Raw genomic sequence first — 22,628 nt, 5'->3', positions numbered from 1 at the left:
AGGCATCTCCAAGGAGTCCTGCTTATGGTCCTACTGACTCTGCAGCCCTGGGCCTCGGTAACCGGAGAGGAGACTGAGCAGAGCATGGAAGAGAGGAGAGAAAGGAAGATGACTGAGTACCAGTGAGAAACCCCATTTCGGAGCCCTCTCGCCTGCGGCCCAGGCCTGCCTGTTGCCACAGCAACACCCTCAGCAGCCTCTGCCTGCTCAGGCAGCCAGATGCCCAGGCTCAGTTGCTGTGGGGACTGATGTACCTGCCTCCCCTGGAGACGGGCAGGCTAGAAAAATGGGTCAAATTGGCCACATGGGAGCAGAGAGGCCACAGGGCCACAGAGGCTCAGTGGGAGGCGCTGGGCCTGGGGCAGGAAGGAAAGGGGGTCAGACGGGCGCGAGGCCGGGCTCCTTACCTCTGAATGCTCTCTGGGATGGAGTAGCTGGTGATGGCCAGAACCCGGAGGAGCACGTCTTCTACAAAGAGAACCAATTGGAAGGGGCTGATGACAAGAGCCAGCTTTCCACAGTGCCCTTCTTCCTCCTCCATGGCTCAGAGCTTTGCCTGCCATCCCCTTCCCTGACCCAGGATCTGACCTGGCTGAGAACCTGGGCACTGGCACTGTGGATGGCAAAAAATACGAGGGGTGTGGCCGATGTGAACCCACTGTTTCCACACCACCAGGCAGTACTTACCGCTCCCCTTGGTCCCATAGGGCAGCTCGTAAGAAGAGGGTGTCTTAACCCAGAAATAATCCTTCAGCTGCAGGAAGATGGGCTGTTCCCGCGAGTAGCTGCACAGAGGTGAGGACAGGGTGGGGAAGAGGAAGGGATTAACTTTGATGCCAGAATCAGGGTCAGTCCCCTGATTAATGTGCCACTGCATGTCCAGGGCCCTCGCCCTCCTCTGCTGACTGTACCTAACCCATGTGTGCCGCCACAGTCCCTCCGTCTGCTAGCACGGCCCCCCCAATCCCAGTGCACCCTGTGCCCTGCCCCACCCACCTCAGCCTCAAGTACTTACTTGCCAAAGAGCTTAGAAGCCTTCCTCTCTGCCTCACCCTGCAGGCACGGGTCCTTCTTCTCCGGGACGGGAAAATAAAAACTGGGGACAGAAAAGGAGAAGAGGCAGCAGCTCTAATCAGACGGGCCCAGCTCAACCTTCTCCCACGGCACATGGGCCCCAGCGCCAGAGAGCGGCTGACGGGGTGGGATCATCTCAACCCAGATTCCACTTTGGAACCAAACCACTGAGGACCCAGTTCTTCCTTCTCCCGAACCCCTGGCCAAGGAGTCACCCGGACCTATCCCCCAAACCCACCATCTACCCACACCAAAGAATTTTGTGCTAATAATAAAAGGGAGAGGACACACTTGGGCTTGAACCTTCCTGCCCCACCCAATGACACTCCGTCCCGAGCCCTGCTCCTGAGAAAACCAGTGGAAGGACGTGGAAGCTGGAGGCAACATACCTGTCTTCTCGGGAGATGGAATACCACACCATGATGACCAGGACCAGTGCCAGCATGGCCAGGAGCTTCCAGCCTGCAGGGCACATGCACAGAGGAGCTGGAGGCAGAAACAGGCCAGTACAGTCCTAGTCCACCTTCTCATCTGCCCCATTTTGGGCCCCTGCAACCCCCAATCAAGCAGACCCAGTCCCTGGCCCTAGTCTGGCCCTTGCTGCCAGCACAGGGCTTGGACCTGAGCATTTCCGTTGTCCTTCAACGTGAAGAGAAAGACCCCTACCTCCCGTCTGTGCCACCACAACCCCGGGTTCCCAGGATGATAATATAGACTGCTTCTGGGGGGGGCACTTTTCAGGGTGGGGAGCTCTTGGACAACACTCACGGGACTTGCTGATCATGTTTCTCAGCAGGAAGCAGGGTTCCTGGGGAGAGCTGACATCCTGGCTGCCTCGGGCCACCTAGGAGGTAGGAGTCACAGGTGTCTGGTCAGCTCCACACACTCCTACCCCACACCGGACTGAGCAGGACACACCCACACACACTCCTGCCCACACTGGAGAAGGCACACCCACACATAGTCCCGCCCCACACTGGAGCAGGATACACCCACAGCCCGCCTCTTTCTGCCTCCAGCAAGCACAGAGCTGCTGGGGGGGGGGGGGGCCTCCGGGAAAGGCCCTTCTTACCCTAGACATCCCCCAGCCCCTACAAGGCAGCATCGGGGGTTCATGGGGTCCTATGTGATGGAAAGGAAAAACAAGTCCCACCCCTCAAGGAATAGGTTCTGTGCCAGATTGGCTGGCTCCAGCTTCCCTGGCGTGGCTCCCCACACTGTCCTCTTCCTCAATTTGTCCAGGGAACGGCCAGCTCCGGGAGGCTAGTGGTTACCTCCACCCATCACCCATTTTTCACATGAAAGTTCAGCTAACTGGACAAGGATGTGATTCATATTTTATGTGGCTGAAGTTTATTCACCACAATCCAAGGCCTCCCCTTGGTCCTGGCCACCGCCCACCTCTCCATCATCAGTCTCCCAACTGCTCCAGCTAAGCAGGTCTGCTCAGGCCAGACAATGGGGTGAGGGTGCAGCCACAAGATGGTCCGCGCGGCCTCCTCCAGCCCTTCGGGACTCTGATGAAATGCAAACATTGCCCAAGCCCTCTCTGCCCAGAGGTGTGGGGCAGCTCAGTGAAGACGGGTATTTGGATGAAGAGTGCAGGGAGCAGAGGGGCTATCTGGCCACAGAAGAGGTGGGAGACGCTCTGGGTGAGGGCAAAGGCCAGCGTGGAAAGGGCAGGCTGGGGGGGGGGGGGGGCTGCTACTCTTACGTTAACAGAGAGGTCCCTAAATCACAAAACCCTGCCAGGGCCATGCATCGGCGTCACCAGGGAGGCAAATTCTGCAGCTTCCACAGCCACACGAAGGGGCACAGGCACTACTGAGCACCAGTTTCTTCTGTCTGTGCCAGTTCCCCAGGGGTCTGAATCACGGGACTCACCCGGCCATTTGCTAAAATCCTAGACCCCAGGGCCCTCCCTGGGCTGCTTCAGTCGTGGGCTGGACCTGGGACGGGCATTCCCACAAGCAGCCCGGTTCTGAAGGACCAGGAGAGAGGGTAGCACACATGCCTGCACTCTCCAGAACAATGAAAACGCTCGAATAGCCTCAAGGGGGGGATAGTATCTGGACAGGCCTGGTTTTTGTTACACATTATGAATCAATGATCCTGAACACTGTTTTATCACCAAGTCATGCTCTGCTTCCAGGGGCTGAGACCAGGACCCTTCCAGCTCTCACATGCCCCCTTCCCCCTCAGTCTCATTCCATCTCACTTCATCCCTGATACCTGGATCACAACATGAATGGCAGGCAGTCAGTCACCTGAGTTTAAAAATATACAGATATCCCCCTCTCCAAGATTCTTATTTAATTGGTTAGGGGCACAGCCCAAGCATTGGTAAGTAAAAAACAAGGCAGACCAAAAGACCCCACCTCCCTGTGATATGACGAGCAGCAAGACAGAGACACTACATAAAGTATGTCGCAGTAACTGAAAGACAAACACTATGCTGCCCCATGGGCCGTCCTCAATACAGAAGACCTCAGCCATCAGGGGTAACTAACTAGCACTCACTGGTCCTGAGCAACAAGACAACTAGCCCTTCTTTGATCAAGAAAGTTCTGGCCCTGGCTGGTTAGCATAGTGGTAGAGCCTTGGCCCCACATGTGGATGTCATGGGTTTGATTCCTGGTCAGGACACACAGAAGTGACCATCTGCTTCTCTACCCCTCCCCCTCCTCCTTCTCTCTCTCACTCTTCCTCTCCAGTAGCCGTGGCTCGGTTGGTTCAAGCGCATTGGCCCTGGGCACTGAGGATGGCTCCATGGAGTCTCCACCTCAGGTGCTAAAAATAGCTTGGTTGCAAGAATGGCCTCAGATGGGCAAAACTTTGGCCCCAGATGGGTGTTGCCGGGTGGATCCCAGTCAGAGCGCATGTGGGAGTCAGTCTCTTTATCTCTCCTTCTCTCACTTGGAAAAGGAAGAAGAAGAAGAAAAAGAAGGAGGAAGAGGAGAAGGAGGAGAAAGAAGAAGAAAAAGAAGAAGAAGGAGGAAGAGGAGGAAAAGGAGGAAGAAGAAGAAAGAGGAGGAGAAGGAAGGAGAAGAAAGAAGAAGAAGGAGGAGGAGGGGGAGGAGGAGGAAGGAGAAGAAGGAAGAGGAAGAAGGAAGAAAGGAGGAGGGAGAGGGAGAGGGAGAGGGAGAGGGAGAAGGAGAAGGAGAAGGAGAAGGAGAAGGAGAAGGAGGAAGAGGAGGAAAAGGAGAAAGAGGAGGAGGAAGAAGAAGAAAGAGGAGAAGGAAGCAGAAGAAAGGAAGAGGAAGAAAGAAGAAGAAGGAGGAGGAAGGAGAAGAAGGAAGAGGAAGAAGGAAGGAAGAAGGAGGAGGAGGAGGAGGAGGAGGAGGAGGAGGAGAAAAGAAGTTCTGAACTAATGTGTCTTTCTTACCAAACTGTGCTGGTTTTATGCTAGGCAGACTGACTAGCCTTAGGGCTTGCTCTATGATACCCCGTGCAGGATTTCATTAGCTCACCCTCCCCTGTCACTGAGCTCAGCCATGAGGGTGGCTCAGAAGCCCCTTCAGGACAACTGGTAGCCTTCTCCAGGACAACTGGTAGCCTTCTCCCAGAAGCTCCCCAACACTGCTGACTGAGCCCCTAGATATAAAGGGACAAGAGAGTACACAAAGTCGGACAGCTGGGCAGGAGAGCCGGCATCCGATGCACTCATGTCTAAGATGTAGCAGCCTCTACTGCCATTAGCTGCCAGGGAGCCCAGCTGACCCATCCCTCTGGGCAGAGCTGACCCCAGAACAGGAAGGCTGTGTGCCCTCTTGGTGCTCTGCCAGGAACCAGTGTCCTGGGCAGAAGTGAGGCTGGTGAGCACTGCCGCGGAACTCGCCCAAGGGCAGCCCAAGGACACCGGCTAAAGAAAGGAGCCCCCATGAAAGCAGGAACCATGACTCCTGCTGTGTGAGCACTCACAGGTGACACACAGCAAGGGCTCAGCAGGCACCCACTGTGCCAAGAACAGGACTGTGCTCCCCCCAAGGGCACAGCATGATGCCAGGCCCCTCACGGGATATAGCTTAACGTTCCTCAGAAGTCTATGGGAAGGCAGGGTAGGGGGCAGAAGCACGGATTCTGTTCCCATTGGTTCAGAGACCTTGATCAATGTCGCTGTCCGGGCCTGCCTGCCACCTCCAGACGCACCTACCATTCCTGCTCCCTCCTAATCCCTCCACCTGGGCACTGGGTCCCACTCAGCTTTCCCGCTTTACTCCCAATCGGTGATCCCCCTTGCCCTGATCCTCCATCTCTCCCTCCTTCTGTACTCCCTTTGACATATCAACGTGCTTAAGTCTGCCTCTTCATAAACACAACAGCACCCTCTCTGCCCTGCTCACCTCCTCAAGCTCCCCCTGCAGCTGTGTCCTTACCCAACGGTCAAGCTTCCGTATCTGGGCGACGTCCTCACTTTCCACTCAACCCCTCACCCCTACCCACCCTGCCTCCCACCCTTACTCTTGCGCTGAAATCATTCTTGCTGAAGCCGACACTGTCAGCCCGTGCCTCCTTCCTGGCTGCTGCTCCAGACTCTCCAGGCCCTCCTGCTCCTACCTCTGTGCCCGTCCTGGGCTGGGGATCCCCGGGCAGCTGTCCCTGAACCTCCACTGTCCCGGCTTGTTTCCACCGGACACGTTCATTCGTTTTCAGAGCTTTAACTACTACCCATACCCTGATGATTCAAGCTCTTTATTTTCAGCCCTTTAATTCTCTCCCTGATCCCATCCTAGTATTTCTAACTTTCTAAGGCACATCCTACCTGGATGATCTTAAATTCTTCAAACTGAGCCATGTCCCACACTGGATCCATTCTCCCCACCCCTGCCCCACACTGTCCACTCGGTCTCTGACATCCCTCCCCCTCACACCAGCCCAACTAAACAGTTACTAAATGGTATCGATTCTGCCCATTTCCCAATTCCAGCAAATGTTTGCTGAACTCCCTCTACATGCTTGGCATTGTGGGAGGTACAGGGGATTTAAAGCTTTCTAAAATTCAGTCCAGGGTCAAGGCCACATGGTGTGGGGCCTCAGAAACATCCAGAATGCAGCCCTCCTTTTCCTCTTCTCAAGAGAGGTTGAGTCTAGATGCCCTCCCCCACAGTTTACCCACTTCCTAATTGGTCCCTTTACTACAAGTCTTTCCTCACTCAAGCCCCTCCTTTGGGATGGCCAGTGCGGTGTCTTTCTAAGAAACAATTTGGATCAAACCACTCTCCTGCTTCAATTGCTCCCTGTTCCTTAAATGAAAATCCAACACTGCTCACCTCTCCGACCCTCTTCCCGGCTCAGGGCGGGTGCCTCCTCATTCCACACTGGCCCCTGCCCGAAGCCCCCACCCTGGCTGCCCGACAGCCCCATGCCTCGGGCAGCACTGCTCAAGAACACCTTGTCCGTGAAGTCCCTTCTGACATTTCTAAGCAATTGATGTTTCTCTTCTCACAAAACATTGTTTGGACCTAGATTTTAGCTGTGACAGGGAATATAATTTCATATTGTATCATCCCTGTTCTCATGCCTTGCTCTATCCTCTGACCTCTGAACTTGGAGTTTGTTTCTAGCACGAGTCTATCTGGAATATAGAAAAGTACCTGGAATATAGAAGACACGTTAGCACATAATATAACTTTATAGCAGGCGTCCCCAAACTATGGCCCGCGGGCCACATGTGGCCCCCTGAGGCCATTTATCCAGCCTCCCGCCGCACTCCTGGAAGGGGCACCTCTTTCATTGGTGGTCAGTGAGAGGAGTACTGTATGTGGCGGCCCTCCAACAGTCTGTTTGACAGTGAACTGGCCCCGTGTAAAAAAGTTTGGGGACCTCTGCTTTATAGCATATTATTATGTGTTTCTTATCTTGCCCATTAGATTGTGACCTCTGTTATCTGGGACTGTTTATGACTGCAGACTTTATTCTAGTGCCCAGAATGTAGCAGATGATTGTAAATACTTAATACCCAGGTCACAAAATGAGGTAAAAAAATATCTTACATCCTTATTCATAACTGAAATGTCTGGTGCATTTACTGGGTGTGACCCCAGAAATGGGGGAGTCTCCTCCTCCTCACCATCACTTTGAGGTCCATCCTGTGCAACACAGAATGGACCTCGACCTCCAGATGCCAGTAGGCCCCCCACTCCCCAGCTGTGACAAACAAAATGTCTCCAGAAATCACCAAATGTTGAGAACTGCGCTGCTCGACACTTTCAAGAGCTGTCCAAGTATGACTTCAGCCCTGTGAGTGGAACACTATTATTACCACCCTTGTGCAGATAGGGAGCTGAGGTGCCAAGACCAGCGACTTGCCTGGGGTCATACACAGTGAGGGGGAGGCTGGGACTCAGGCGAAGCACAGAGCCTGCACCCCACCCCACTTCCGCTGCCTATCCCACCATCCTGTGAGCAGTTGCTCCGGGATGCCTAGGTCCCTGGGGGTGTCCCTGCAGCCCCAGCCCGGGCTGCGCTGGCAGCTCTCGCACGACTCCCTGCGTGCTGCTGCATCTGCAGGATGCCTGCTGCCCTGCATCTGGACACCAGACTTCCAGGAGTGCTGATGTGACTGCGTTCACTGTCATGCACTCATGTCCCACCACTGGCACGGGGCTATCATCCCTCAGCTGCTAAGCCAGTTTCCTGGGCCCCGAATTGTGTGGCTCCCATTTTGAACTGAGAAGCAAGACTGTAAGAACCCTGTGTACACATTCTTCACCTCCAAAGCTAGGGTCACACTGCCAGCCTGTCATGGCGTGCAAATCTCGATGGTGCCAGCTAAGCCACAGCCTGCCCTCTCGGCTCAGTGTCCACTGCCAACCTTCCAGGGGACTCACACTGGGCTGTGAACACACTGTTGAGCACAACTGCTATGCAAGGCCGTGCAAATCCTCTGGGCTCTAATCCGCCTTAATCAATCACTTGTGGGTGTGGACGGTCAATTCTGGGAACGGACTGGTCATTTGGTACTTCTCCTCTGCTCGGAAACCTGGCCTCCTCATCACTCAGAAGACCCATAACCTTGCCTCTGACCAATAAGGATGCACATGACCTACAGGCCAGCACCCCCTTCCTCCTTCCCCACTCACCCCGGCCCCGCCCTTCCTGACTGAGCAGGCACACTCGTCCTCTGGGCCTCTGCACAGGCCATTGGCTCAGCCTGACATGCTTTCCCCTAGACATTCACCTCTTCACTCACCCACCCCCATCAACAATTCTGCACATACCCAATATTTCAGGTCCCCTCCCTGCTTGCAAAGATATTTTCTGTTGTTTTGTTTGCTGTAGTACCACCACTGTCTAGAATAGTGTCTGGCATACAGATCTTCTGAATTAATCAGTCGATCTACTGAAGCAAGAGAGGAAGAGGCTATAACAGGTCAGATACCTGCTTCAGCCCTGACTGGTCACAGCCTGTAGACTAGGTCTCTGTCCCCATCACTGAACAGCAAAGTGTGATCTCGACATGCCCTGCCCAGCAGGAAGTGAGGCTTGTCTTGGCCCCAGGCTCATTCCAGGCAGCAGAGGGCACAGTAATTGACCAACTGCCCCAGGGCCCGCCAGTTAGCAGATGCGGGCATCTCTCCAGACATCCAAGTTCCAAGGAAAAGGGACAGGACAAGCTTCCCACTGCAGTGCAGCAAGGCTGTCTGTTCTCCGCCCTCGGGGTCCACAGGTCCGTTCCACAGGGCACCCCAAACAGCCGGCACTGCAGCCTCCTACACAGAAACATGGTGTCATCCACCTTATCGGCTGCCAGTCACAAGACACCACAGGGAGCCACTTGAAAACCATACTTCTGGTGTCTGCGAGGGAGGGGCAGACGCTTTGAATTCCATTCTCTGGATGAGGAAGCTGACGTGGTGAGGCAGGGTAGACATTTAATTGTCTGGGCCCAGGATAAATAAAAGAAAACTCTGGTGTGGCTGTGGACCTGCCCCAGGTTCCCAGTCAGGGGCTCCTGCATGCTCCCTTCCTCCGACCTCCCCCCCTGGGGCCCACGACTCCTGGGGCTGGGGCTTGAACCAGCTCACCAATAGTGCATCCAGCCCCTCCCTCCTCCGGCTTCCAGACACCTGCCCTGAAAATGGTGGATGGCCCCAGCCCTGCCCGGTCCCACGTGGGGACCTGTCACGTGGGGACCTGTCACGTGAGGCATGGAGTACTTCAGGCTGGTCCATACTAAGATATGCTCTAGGTGAAAAATATATTCTGGGCCTCAAAGAATTAGTACAAAAAAGGAAACTATCACCTTTAAATTATTTACATTGATCAAGCACCAATATAATATTTTGACTATACTGGCTTCAATATTAAAATGAGTTTTATCTCATTGTTACTTTTTACAAATGTAAAGACTAAATTGACATTCTTAAAATCACACATGTGGCTTGAGTGTGTGGTTCCCATCCCATTGCTACTGGACAGCGCTGGGCTAGGTAACCTCCAAGGTCCCCCTTCTTACGCTCTGCATGCTTCCTGGGCTCCGGGCAGAAAGGCTGACTCGGGGTCCATGCTGCCTGAGAAAGTGCGTTGGTCATTCTGATGCCCAGCCAGTGCGCTCCGTCCTGAGGTCTCCTCTCTCCCCTCCATCCTGCTCCACTGAAGCGCTGGGTGTGGAGGCACAGTTCAAGGAGACACTGCCACCTGGCCCACCCCCAACCTCTTCCTGACCCTGTCATCTTGCCCCTGTGGCTGACCCTTGGCTACCCTTCACACAACGCACCTGCCCAGGCCCACACCGACGGCCACGTCTGGGCTGGCCAGCAGGTCATACAGAACTGCCTGACCAGAGCCTTCTTTCCCGGGCTGAGAGCTGTGCGCAGGGGACTGGCCACTGGGCTGAACCTGTCTCTGACACCTGCCAGATGCGTGACTTTGGGGAAACTACTTGACATCCCTAAGCCTGTGAAAGGGAGGGAAGTGGTCCCTGCCACAGTGGTTGTCGGGGTAAACAAGACAGAGCAGGCAACACGGGAGTGCTCCAGGAGTGGAACCCATCCCCAGTCCTCCACATCCATGCAGCAGTGCCATCCGAAAGCTGCGGGTCTGACAGACATGGGGTAAATGACAGCATCACGACAAATACTCCTACAGCCAGTCTGTCCCATGACCAAAAAAAGCTCAGGAGACTAAGGACCTTACGCCAGGCACAACTGCCTGGCCACTGACTGAGGCGATCCCGGGCAGCCCCAGCTTCAGCAGCACCTCCTAAATATACCCCTTCCTAAAGAACGTAAGATGTTTAGCCTGCATGCTCCCATCACACTCAGACCCCCATCTGAGAATAGAGGCAGGGCCCGGGCAGGGTCAGCGCCAACAGCTTCATACCTGAATCCTTGTCAGGGCAGGAATATAAATGTTGGGGGTCTGAAACCATTGCTGTGACCCAAGCCCAGACCTCCCTCCCCAGCCACCCCTGGGCCTGGCTACACTCCTTCCCACGCTGCCTCCTGGCACAGGGACCCAGAACCCAAGCTAGGAGCCACCTTGTCCCCATGGTCTGTCTCACCATGCCACCCTGTTTAATTTCTCTTTCAGCAATTAGAGCACGCTGACTCCTATACTGATGAGACTGCATGTCCCAAGAAAGCAGGGGCTTCCTGTGGCCCACAGCATCTCCAGCACCAAATTCAATGCCAAACTCATGGCAGGTAATCAACAAATATTTAAATGAATAAATGACTGAGCAAATGAGCAGAATCAGTGTGAACAAACTGTTTTATCAAGTTAAAACATCCTAGACCCTTAGTTGCAGAGATCTGGGCATATAAGGTGCCAGGGGCTGGCTAGAGGCTCAGATCTGCAGCTGGCAGAGCCCGCAGGTGCTTCAGGTTCTGCCAAACATATGTACATATGTGATGCTCACAGGCCATCTTATCACGTCTGATTCATCTTAACCACTCTCAGCTCCAAGGCTAACAGCGGCCACCCTGTGTGGTCCTAGGAGAGGGACAGGCTTGAAGACCCCCTCTTACCCAGGAAAGCTCCCTTCCTCCTTCCTTGCTCCTCAAGATGGGCAGCCTGGGCTAAAATCCAGGGCCCAGGGCCCAGGCCCTAAAGCACCTTGGCCTCCTAGAGGGAGAGGAGAGGGATCTGGACTTAAACATGGCATCTACATCCAAGAAGCTATCTCGAATATACACATCGCCAGTCACTCAGCTGGGTAAAGAGCCTGGCCACTCCGCCCCGTGCTCCTTTGTGTTAGCGATCTCAGCTGATTTCAATAACTGGCTGTTTGGGCCACATTTTAAATTAAAGCTCTTGTTTTAATTTCACTAATAAAGAGGAGGTCCTTGACTCTCTGCTCTTGGCCCCAGAAGCGAGATGACAAAGGGAATGTCATCACTCAGCCAGCGCTGCAACAGATTACACTGTGCCCCGCTGTGGCTCAAAGGCTGCTGCTGTCTTCAGAAGTCCACCTGCGGCGAGTGTGGCCACCCCGCCAAGTGAAACGGAAGTATTGCTGGAGCGCTAAGGGTAAATGACGAAACAGCACCAGACTGGCCATACTCCGCAGATGCAGGAGTGGATTCCGTGAAGGGACAACACCTAAACCCAAGAGGGCAGCTGTTGCAGCATCTGAAGGACTGCAACAATTAGTCACACAATACATTTGTGGTTTACAAAAAAAAAAAACAACCAAAAAACGAGTAAGTCCTTGAAACCCTAGGTCTGCACTTGCAACCCCAAGTAAAACAGAACCCGAGGCCAGTTCTCCCCTCTCCTACTCCCAAGTTTGCTGTAGGCTGTGCAGTGTTAATTCCAGGCCCTATAAGTAATAAACCTTCATTTTTTCAAAGTTTCCTGATGAACCACATGGGCAAGTCCAGCCACAACACTGGTTACTGATAGGCTGAGACTGGTACCCACCCCTCCTCCTGGCAGCTGGGTCTATGGCACACACTGCCTGGGACATCCACAGCTGCCCAGGGAGAGAGACTGTACCCCACACTAACGCAATCCCAAGGACTGGCCAGAATCGAGGTGTGTGCTGTGGAGGCCGCTTTGAAGAAGCTGTTTTCTCCTTTCCGGGTGCAGCATCTCCTGGAGACGGTGCCCAGGCCCCTGAGCAGACCTCTCTCCTGGCGGTGTCTCCTCTGTAGAATAGGTCATCCCAAGGCTCGGTGGCCACAGGCAGAGTGCAGTGGTTAAGAGTTCTGGCCTCGGCCCTGGCCGGTTGGCTCAGCGGTAGAGCGTCGGCCTGGAGTGCAGGGGACCCGGGTTCAATTCCCGGCCAGGGCACACAGGAGAAGCGCCCATTTGCTTCTCCACCCCCTCCCCCTCCTTCCTCTCTGTCTCTCTCTTCCCCTCCCGCAGCCAAGGCTCCATTGGAGCAAAGATGGCCCGGGCTCTGGGGATGGCTCCTTGGCCTCTGCCCCAGGCGCTGGAGTGGCTCTGGTAGCGGCAGAGCGACGCCCCGGAGGGGCAGAGCATCGCCCCCTGGTGGGCAGAGCTTCGCCCCTGGTGGGCGTGCCGGGTAGATCCCGGTCGGGCACATGCGGGAGTCTGTCTGACTGTCTCTCCCCGTTTCCAGCTTCAGAAAAATACAAAAAAAAAAAAAAAGAGAGTTCTGGCCTTGGACAAGTCAGACACAAGGCATATGATCAACAAATACTTGGATCTATTGGTACTCCTTCAAATCAATAAAACACCAAGGAACCAAAGAGAACAGAGGACAGGAAAAAGTAATTCACAGGTTAATCTCAAACACCAAGTGAATATGAAAAGATGTTCATGGAGGCTGGGTAAAAGAGGTGAAGGGGTTAATTAAGAAGTACAGACTGGTAGTTAAAGAATAGCCATGGGGATGTAAAGTATAGCACAGGGAATATATAGTCAGTAATACTGTAATAACCATGTATGGGGCCAGGTGGGGATCACTTTGCAAAGTACATGATTGTCAAACCACTATGCTGTACACTTGAAACTAATACAAAATAACACTGAATGTCAAATATAATTGAAAAATAAAAATTTTTGAATAAAATACAAATTCAATATATATAAGAAAATGGTGAATGTATTAATAACACAGCATTTTTTTAAGTGAGTGGAGGAGAAATAGTCATGTGCCCCAACTGGGATCCACCAAGCAACTCCGTCTGGGGCTGATGCTCGAATCAACCAAGCTATTCTTAGCACCTGAGGCTGACAGTTGGACAAACAGAGCCATTTTCAGCGCCAGGGGCCAATTCTCAAACCAGTCGAGCTACTGGCTGTGAGAGGCAAAGATGGAGAGAAGGGAGAGCTGGAGGGGAAGAGAAGTAAATGGTCGCTTCTCCTGTGTGCCCTGACTGGGAATTAAACCCAGGATGTCCACATGCCGGGCTGACACTCGATCCACTGAGCCAATCAGCCAGGGTCACAGCATTATTTTAAGTTCAATATTTCACTTATAACCAAAACAGAATTTATCTTCTTACTTTCCCAGCTTTAAAGAAGGTAACTTATCAATAATAGTTTACTATATCCTCCTCAGTTTATCTAGTTTTCAAATCAGAGTACTACTATATTTATTTTCTCATGAACGAGTGATGCATACAAAGTTTTAAAATTACTTTGATTACTAAAATGTCCTTTGCTAGACATCTCTGTAAATTGACTTAAAAAATAAAATAAAATCTGGGAAACTTCAAAAGAAAAGTTCAACCTCACTAGTGAGCAGGGAATGCACCAAAAACTGAATGGATCATCTCTTGCCTGTGGCTGGCAGGAGTGCATTGATATAAAGGCTTGGAAGGGCAAGTCACAATGTACAGTTAGGCTGAAGTTATGCACACTTTACACCCCAGTCATTCACGAGCAGGCAGAGCCCAGGGTGAGCCCATCTGGTATGTGTACCCCTAAGGACATTTGTCACAACACTGTGGCACAGCAAAAGAATGGAACTATCTTACATGCCCAAGACTACGTAAACTGGAATATTCATACAACTGAATAGTATACAGCCCTTCAAACTGAAGAAATTACTTTGTATGGATCAATTTGGATAAGTCTGAAACACAATGTCAATATTTTAAAAGTGGCCTGACCTGTGGTGGCGCAGTGGATAAAGCGTCGACCTGGAAATGCTGAGGTCGCCGGTTCTAAACCCTGGGCTTGCCTGGTCAAGGCACATATGGGAGTTGATGCTTCCAGCTCCTCCCCACCTTCTCTCTCTGTCTCTCTCTCCTCTCCCTCTCCCTCTCTGTCTCTCTCTCCCTTTCTCTCTCCTCTCTAAAATGAATAAATAAAATAAAAAAATAAAAATCTTTAAAAAAAAAAAAAAATATTTTAAAAGTGATGCAAACAGATATGCAAGCAAGGATCCGCTATAGTTATGTGTCGTATAACAGTCAACATGCTCCACGGTGGTCCCATAAGATTATAATGGAGCTGGTAAATTCCTAACACCTATGAGCAACGTCACAGCTGTGTCACGTTGTAGCGCCGCATTCCTCATGCGCTTGTGGCAGTGCTGGTGTAAGCAAACCTACCACGCTGCCTGTCGTATAAAAGTACAACACACGCAACTGGGTACAGTACATAAAACTTTATAGTGATAATAAACACTATTTACTATACTGTTCTTTTTATCCTTAGAGTGTATTCTTTCTATTTGTAAGTACAGGAAAAGTTTGCTGCAAAACAGTATGCCATGTTTGCCAGCAGCAGCCTCATTTGTCTTGTGTTTGCAGCGTCTCTGAATGGCATCCTCTTCTCATACATTTGATTTAATCTCCTGTTGCTCCAGAGAGTAACATGCTGTACGGGCCAGTAGCCCAGAGCAATAGATGGCACCACTGCAGTGCTCACAGGAGAACGGAACAGCCTAATGATGCTTTCTCAGAACACATCCCTGTCATTGAGCAGCGCATGACTGTGCTTTAAAATTAAAAACCTACAGGATAATTCCACGTGTGTAGATAAGTAGCACTGCTTTGTATATCTGGGCATGTGTGTTTAAGGTAAAATAATAAAATATAGAGGTGCATCCAAATTTAAGGAAGTTTATATTCTGGAAGGATGGAGAACAGGATAGGTTGTAGGAGCAAGACTTTAGTTCTATGGGGATATGTGATATCCCCATAGATCTATACTTGTGATATCTTATTTCTTAAAAAAAAAAAAAACCTGATGTAACAGGAAAATGTGCACATTTGTTAAATGTGGCTGACTATAATTGGAGGTCTGTTACATTATTTTTTTTAATTAATTTTAACAGGGTGACATTGATTAATCAGAGTACATAGTTTTAGAGAAAACATCTCCAGGTTATTTTGACATTTGATTATGTTGCATATCCACTACCCAAACTGTTATAGTATTTTTAAGACAAAAATTTAGAGACTATAAAAGAAAAAATTGGTATCTTCAACCACATTAATATTTACATCAGTGAAAGGAAGAAAGCACAGTTAAAGCATAAATGAAAAAAGGGGGAAATACCTGTAATATATGTGTAGCAGACTAGTTAATTCCCTTAATTTATAATCTGCAAATCAATAAGAAAAAAATCTTTTCAGTTGGCCAAGGATATGAATATACAATTTATGGAAAATGTAACAGGCACAAAGGAAAATATATTCTTCTACAATGGAAAACTGCAGTGTGGGAGAGACCGTTTCCACCACGGACAGTGGAGCCGGAGGCTGCGTCTCCTGCTGCTGCTGAGGCGAGGCGCCGGGCCCGGAGGAAGTGAAACCTGGGCAATCTTTGGGAGGTGATTTGGCAATATCCACCAGGATCTTTTTTAGCCTGGGGATCCCACTGATAGAAGTTTATTCTATAGAAAGTTTCCTTTCGTGCACAGATGGTTTTCTATCCAGACCTTTACAGCAGTCCTGTTTGTGACAGCAGAAGACGCACGCAAGTGCACGCAGAGACCCGCGTGGCTGCATCCGGGGTACAGACGGTGGGACACTGCAGCTGCGGAAAAGAGGAGACCGACCTACACATACTGCTGTCACATGGTCTCCAAAGCACATTACTGCTTTTCAAAAGGCAGGTGGAGAACAGTGCTCTGTGTATCTCCAAATGTGCTCTTTTTAAAAAAAAATTATTGAGTTTAGAAAGAGAGAAAAGGGAGAGAGAAAAACATTGATTTGTTGTTCCACCTACTTATGCACTCATTGGTTGATTCTTGTATGTGCCCTAACAGGGGATCAAACCCACACAACCTTGATGTACCGGGATAAAACTCTAACCCAGGGGTTGGGAACCTATGGCTCGCAAGCCAGATGTGGTTCTTTTGATGGCTGCATCTGGCTCGCAGACAAATATTTAATAAAAATAATAATAATGTTAAAAATACAAAACATTCTCATGTATTACAATCCATTCATTTCCTACTGCTCATGTTCATGGTTGCGGGTGGCTGGAGCCAATCACAGCTGTCCTCCAGGACAACACCAAATTTTTATTGGATAATGCGTAATGTACATGGGTTGTTGTATGGCTTTCACAGAATTACATTTTAAAATATGTGGCGTTCGGCCCTGGCCGGTTGGCTCAGCGGTAGAGCGTCGGCCTGGCGTGCGGGGGACCCGGGTTCAATTCCCGGCCAGGGCACATAGGAGAAGCGCCCATTTGCTTCTCCACCCCCACCCCCTCCTTCCTCTCTGTCTCTCTCTTCCCCTCCCGCAGCCAAGGCTCCATTGGAGCAAAGATGGCCCGGGCGCTGGGGATGGCTCCTGGCCTCTGCCCCAGGCGCTAGAGTGGCTCTGGTCGCGGCAGAGCGACCCCCGGAGGGGCAGAGCATCGCCCCCTGGTGGGCAGAGCGTTGCCCCTGGTGGGCATGCCGGGTGGATCCCGGTTGGGCGCATGCGGGAGTCTGTCTGACTGTCTCACCCCGTTTCCAGCTTCAGAAAAGTGAAAAAAAAAATATATATATATATATATATGTGGCGTTCATGGTTCTCTCAGCCAAAAAGGTTCCCGACCCTTGCTCTAACCAATGGAGCTACCCGGCCAGGCCCCAAGTGTGCTGTCATCGAGACTTACATGCACACATGGGTATGTCCATATATCAGTAGAGTGTTTGGAAGGAGCAGAAAAAACTAAGGTGGTTGTCTCTCCAGAGGGAAGCCTGGGGGACAGGAGTCTGGGAGGAAAGAGACTGTTTCTTTTTATCATATACCCTTTTGTAAGTTTAACTTTTTACACTGGTGAGTGTGATACAATTTCAACTAAAAACTTGCTAAAAAGAGAAGATTAAAATATCAGGAGCATCAACTTTGAAGTCTCACACACCTGAACCCCACTCATCAGTTGTGCGAGTGCTGGACCGGTCACCTCTCTCGGGTTTTCTGTCAGGTCAAATGGGGATGACCTTGGTGGACATGCAGGTAAGAGGAGCTCTGAGGGTCATTATCATGGGGGAGTGGGGGAATCAACTACCGCTCTCTCAGATCCAATGGACACGAGCCGTTCTTGTCTCTCCAAATGTCCACTCCACGGACAGAGGATGGCAGGAGCAGGGCAGCAGGCAGTGACACACACTGAGTGTGCGCGGCCAGCCCTCCCTCTGCTTGTCCAACCGTCCACCCTGCACGGGGCTGTGTCCAGCGACAAGTCATTGGTTCTGATTTATAGGAAAGCACTGTATGAGCTAGTGGCAACATCACTTAGAGCAGAAAAGTTTGATCCTCCCTCCTCTCGCCAAGTTAAAAACAGCCCACTGCAAAAATCTGGGTGTACGCAGATGAGGGGTGGGGACACCCAGAAGCAGCCTTGGTGAAGCTGGCAGTGCCAGCCCTGCAGTATTTGCTGTTCTGTGGGTTATTTCCTTATTCTCATAAAATACCTTTTTTATCAGCAGGTGTGGTTTCTGTGGAACTGACTCCTGCCACCTTTGGCCCATCTGTATCCACGTCCTAAACCTAAGGCAGCTAGTCCATGAAGTGAGGTCATCCCAAAGATTAATCCTGCGTGGGCCCAGGACACCATGCAGGCACCTTCTCCTCCTCTACTTGCTCCTCAGAAGGGCTCATTTAGAAGAACCCTATCCCCAGGTGGGCTGGAGTCCCGAGGCCTCCCTGGACACCACACAGCCCAATAGAAAGCAGAGCCCACAGACACGGTGAGCCTCCTACATGAGGGCACACCCTCAGGGTCTGCGGAGAAATGACAGATGAGTAAGTGAGAAATACCATCTGATAGTGCTACATACTAGGAGGCCAGTGAAGCAGGACAACGGAGGAGGGAGAGCGAGGGGCAGCCCTCTCTGCTACCTCAGCCCTGAGAAAGGTGACCCTGCAAAGATGCTGGGAGGGGTAGGGGAAGAAAGCTCCAGACTGAGAGGCAAACAGAGACCCTGAGGCTTTGTCGGGTGTGAGAAACAGAAAGAAGGCAGATTTGACCGAGCACAGCGAGGAAGAGCCAATGGTGGCTCCCAGGAGGCCAACAGGGCCAGGTGGTGGAGGACATCCCAGGAACCCAGGAGCCGGGGCTTCATCGGGCCCAGGGGAAGCCACAGGAGAGCACCAAGGAGGAGCAGCACTCTGCACTCATTTTACAAGGACCCTAGCCTGACCTGTGATGATGCAGTGGATAAAAGTGTCAACCTGGAACGCTGAGATCACTAGTTCAAAACCCTGGGCTTGCCTGGTCAATGCACATAAGGAAGTTAATGTTTCCTGCTCCTCCCCCACTTCTCTCTCTCTCTCTCCTCCCCTCCAAAAAAAAGAAATGATGAATTTTTTAAAAAATTTTTTAAAAGACGGTGGGCTGATCTGCAGCTGCCAGGCCTAATCTCATTTCATTTGTGTAATACTGTGGGGCAGTATGCTTTGATTCCGATTTATAGAAGAGGAAACTGAGGCACAGAGAGGTTTAAACTACGGGTCTCAAGGTCAGACAGCTAGAAAGTGGTGGAGCCAGGGATGAAGGATTCAAGCGGGCTGCATTGCTCAGAACCCTACACTATGCCATCCAGAGATCTCGGGTGAGCCAGCTGCCGGGGCTCTGCTTGGACTCTGCCAGGACAGGCTGGGGGACTGACCAACTTCTATATCTCCTAGAGACACAGATTCCTCCTCTGCGAAATACAGGTGGCAAGACAACGTTCCGGAAGGCATGTGAGCCTCAAAACACATCCCAGGATTGAAAATCCACAACCTTAGTATAGGCTGGGCCCCCAGCCAGCACCAGCCCCTGGATGCTGAAGGTGACTCCCGGCCAAGGCCTCCCAGTGTGTGGCAGCTCCTCTCCCCTCAGGTTCCGCCCATCCCAGCAGAGGGTCGGTCTGCAACCACACCCCCACTCACCTCTCCTCCTGGCCCCTGGGGCCACGGCTCAGGCCACATGGGACACATGCAGCTGCCCAGGGAGAGGGAGGGGTGTTGCCAGCTGGACTGTGCCCCACACTAACGCGGATCCCACAGCCAGGCCAGACTCAGCAGACATGCTAGAGTGGGGGAGAGGGAGGAGGACACATCGAAGAAGCGGCAACTCGGAGACAGTGCCGGCCCTGACCAGTTCCACCTGACAGCCATCCCAACAGGGCTTTGCATAGATCCTCAGCCAGGGCAGAGCTGTGCCCCCTCTGCTGAGCAGTACCCTCCCCACAGCTTCTGGGGGCTGCTGAGTCCCCTCAGCCAGGGTGCTTCTTGCCCCTATCCTGCGGTACAGGGCACTACCCACTGGGTGAAGCAGCACCCTGTTCACTTGAGCAGCACCTTATTGCCAGGGTGACGTTCCCTCTGCTAGTTCTGTCCCCTCTCCGGAGCAGCATCCAGACCTGGAATCCCGACAGAGCTAGTGAGAAAGAAGTCCAGCCCTGGCCTTGAATGGCTGGCAGCATGACTTCTGAGGGCAGCATATGGGAGCAGCAAGGATTCAGACACACAGAAACCTCTCTCCTCGACCCCTTGTACCAACAGGAACCCTCACTTCTGCAGACTGAAACCTCCCTCCCCCCATCACCAGCCGTCCAGTCAGCACTGCGGTACACACTGGCCTGCGATGGCGATTCTGGGGCAAAGAGACTTGGGGGCGTCGGCAGAAGAGGGACCACTGCTGAATTCCTATTAGGAGCCCAATAGGATTAGCCTTGCTGAGGTGAGAACAGGAAAGGGAAGTGCTGTGCATGTTGATGTTGGGGGAGGGCTGGTGTTGGGGGAGGGGTACGCAGAGTCTCCTCTAGAGAATTGAAACCGTAAAAAAAGAAATCAAGACCTCCATTTCCTGCATCAGCCTGTCACCGGGGAACAGAGAAGCCAGAAAGAGAGGCTCTTTTGAGTTTGTTTCCCATCAGTAAGGCTTTTCAATGAGCCATTGTATCTAGGACTCTCTTCCGAGGAAAGGTTAAGGATCAGGGAAAAGGAAGAGAGGCTTGGTACTGCTAGGGAAGGGGCAGACCCTTTAGGCTGCAGCCCAGGGTCCAGCGTTCAGGGTCCAGGATCCAGGGCCCAGGGCAGAGCACATGGGAAGGCCGATGCCAGGCTGTCAGAAACTATCCATGGCCACCTCTGTCCCAGGCTCACCCAGTCCTATGTGGCCATGAGAAGCTCTGTCCACACACCAAATCAGGAGGCACCAGGAAGACACTGAGCCCATTCTCAGGCCAACCCTGCTCTGGCCCACTCAGACCCTCCCAGAGTCAAAAACCTACAACCACATCTCAGACACACTGATCCTTGCTCAGACACAGTGCACCCCAAAACAAACAATAGAAAGATAAGAGCATGGCAACCCCTACATACCCAAGCACACACATACATACACTCCTCACCCCTCCGCCTTTCCTGCCTCCCATCCCTGCTCCCAACATACAGCTCCTGGGGGCTGCCAGACCCCCTCTGCTAGGGCGCTCTCTTCCCCCATCACACAGCGCAGGGCACTGCCCACCAGGCTCCTGAACCATCAGCTCTGGCTCCAGCAGACTTTGTTTGTTAGAGACCGAAGGTCCCTGGAGCCTCCTGAGAAGCTGGGAGTGGCTAAGCCAGCCCGTAGGGATCTGTTCTCAAAGTTGGGTGAAGGGAAGCACTCTGCCCCACCCAGCCCAGCTCCCAGGAAGAGCTCACTCCTGTCGCTCAGAGGCACTTGGGGGGGGGGGCATGGGACAGAGGGCTACAGGAAAGCAAAGGCAGGAAGCCACATAGCCCAGAGGTGTCCCCAGGGCCAGGGCGAAGTTCCTGGGCAGCCTGTAGCTGTGGTCAGTGGAGAGCACCCCGCCCAGTGCCCTCAGAGCGCTCACTCACCATCCTCAGAGCCGGTCCCAGCTCCTAATCCTGATCTGAGTGACAGGGACTGCCATCCTGATCCACCCCACACAAATCCAGGAAACTCCTAGGCACGTCCCCAGCCACCTGCCTCAGCCACTACCACCCCCCTCATCTGGACTTAAGCCCTGAGGCCTTAGCAACTTCAGACCATCCCAGGACCCAGACCAAGGAGGTAGTGAGAGGACGAGACGGGGCGGGTCAGGGCCTGGGGACTGAGGAGTCATGAGTCTAGGGCAGGAGTCCCCAAACTTTTTACACAGGGGGCCAGTTCACTGTGCCTCAGACCGTTGGAGGGCCAGACTATAAAAAAAACTATGAACAAATCCCTATGCACACTGCACATATCTTATTTTAAAGTAAAAAAACAAAACGGGAACAAATACAATATTTAAAATACATAACAAGTAAATTTAAATCAATAAACTGACCAGTATTTCAATGCGAACTATGGGCCTGCTTTTGGCTAATGGGATGGTCAATGTGCTCCTCTCACTGACCACCAATGAAAGAGATGCCCCTTCCGGAAGTGCGGCGGGGGCCGGATAAATGGCCTCAGGGGGCCGCATGCGGCCCGCAGGCCATAGTTTGGGGACCCCTGGTCTAGGGCTTGTTCAGCCACCTCTTCACAGAGCAGTGCCCTGGTGGACAGGATGCCCCCTGGGCAGACATCCTAAACCTAACTGAGGACATGCTGGGGCCAAGCCAAGTGCCAGAACCGTGGGTCCCCCGTCACTCATGCCCAGAAGAGCCTGGGTTGCCAGCAGCTCTTCCTCCGACCTTTTAGGAGTCATCCCTGTTCTCACATGGCCCTATCCACCCACTGCAGCCTGTGGACAAATGCTACCCTAAAGGTCAAATCAAATCCTTTCCAAGGAAGCCTGGTGTCAAAAAAAGGCTCAGAGAAGTGGAGGCAGAGAGAAGGCACAGACCCTGCGAAACCCAGGAGACCAAGCCACACAGGGGCCCTGGTCCCAGCTGAAGGTCCCGCGGTCCTCCTGGCTTCTTCTGGGCGTGTCTTCTCCCACTGAGGAGCTGGCAAGGTCAGGCCCTGGTACAGGCCCCCATAACCCCAAGAACACGCCAAAGCCTGGCCAGCTCACCTGGCCCTTCCAGACTGTCAGTCTAGCTGTTCCAGAAAGAGAACCTTCTGTTCCCACTCTGTTTGGACAGCTGCAGAAACAGTGGTCGTGAGAAGAGAAGGTCTGATTACTGAGGGAGGAGAGAGTGCAGGGAGCAGGCCCAAAGGCCTCCGGAGGCAATGGGCCACGGGTCTGGAGCTAGCGAGCGAGGGAGCTATGAGAGGTCTTGGGCCAACTGGGGTGCAGACAAAGGGCCAGTCGGCCTGTCAGCAGC

At 52.4% G+C, this 22,628-nt stretch overlaps 1 protein-coding gene across 10 annotated transcripts in view; it reads right to left on the bottom strand.

The window, feature by feature from the left end:
- ST3GAL4 (ST3 beta-galactoside alpha-2,3-sialyltransferase 4) overlaps window positions 1-22,628 on the bottom strand; it is a 36,520-nt gene that overhangs the window by 5,786 nt on the left and 8,106 nt on the right. For 3 of the 10 annotated variants that reach the window (XM_066365204.1, XM_066365205.1, XM_066365198.1), the window contains exons 2-6: window positions 1,843-1,918; window positions 1,464-1,560; window positions 1,016-1,096; window positions 688-785; window positions 408-468 (exon numbers count right to left, since the gene is read on the bottom strand). In XM_066365204.1, coding sequence (XP_066221301.1) covers window positions 408-468; window positions 688-785; window positions 1,016-1,096; window positions 1,464-1,560; window positions 1,843-1,858 — 353 coding nt within the window. In that variant the 5' untranslated portion in view covers window positions 1,859-1,918. Of the gene's footprint in view, window positions 1-407; window positions 469-687; window positions 786-1,015; window positions 1,097-1,463; window positions 1,561-1,842; window positions 1,919-5,836; window positions 6,695-20,823; window positions 20,843-22,375; window positions 22,395-22,628 lie in introns of those variants that run through there. The other 7 variants (XM_066365199.1, XM_066365202.1, XM_066365200.1 and 4 more) reach the window with 5 other exon arrangements.

Source organism: Saccopteryx leptura, chromosome 2 (assembly GCF_036850995.1).
Source record: "Saccopteryx leptura isolate mSacLep1 chromosome 2, mSacLep1_pri_phased_curated, whole genome shotgun sequence".
Lineage (NCBI taxonomy): Eukaryota > Metazoa > Chordata > Mammalia > Chiroptera > Emballonuridae > Saccopteryx > Saccopteryx leptura.
Note: the sequence above shows the minus strand (reverse complement) of the source record. Positions and strands in the feature narration are given on the sequence as shown.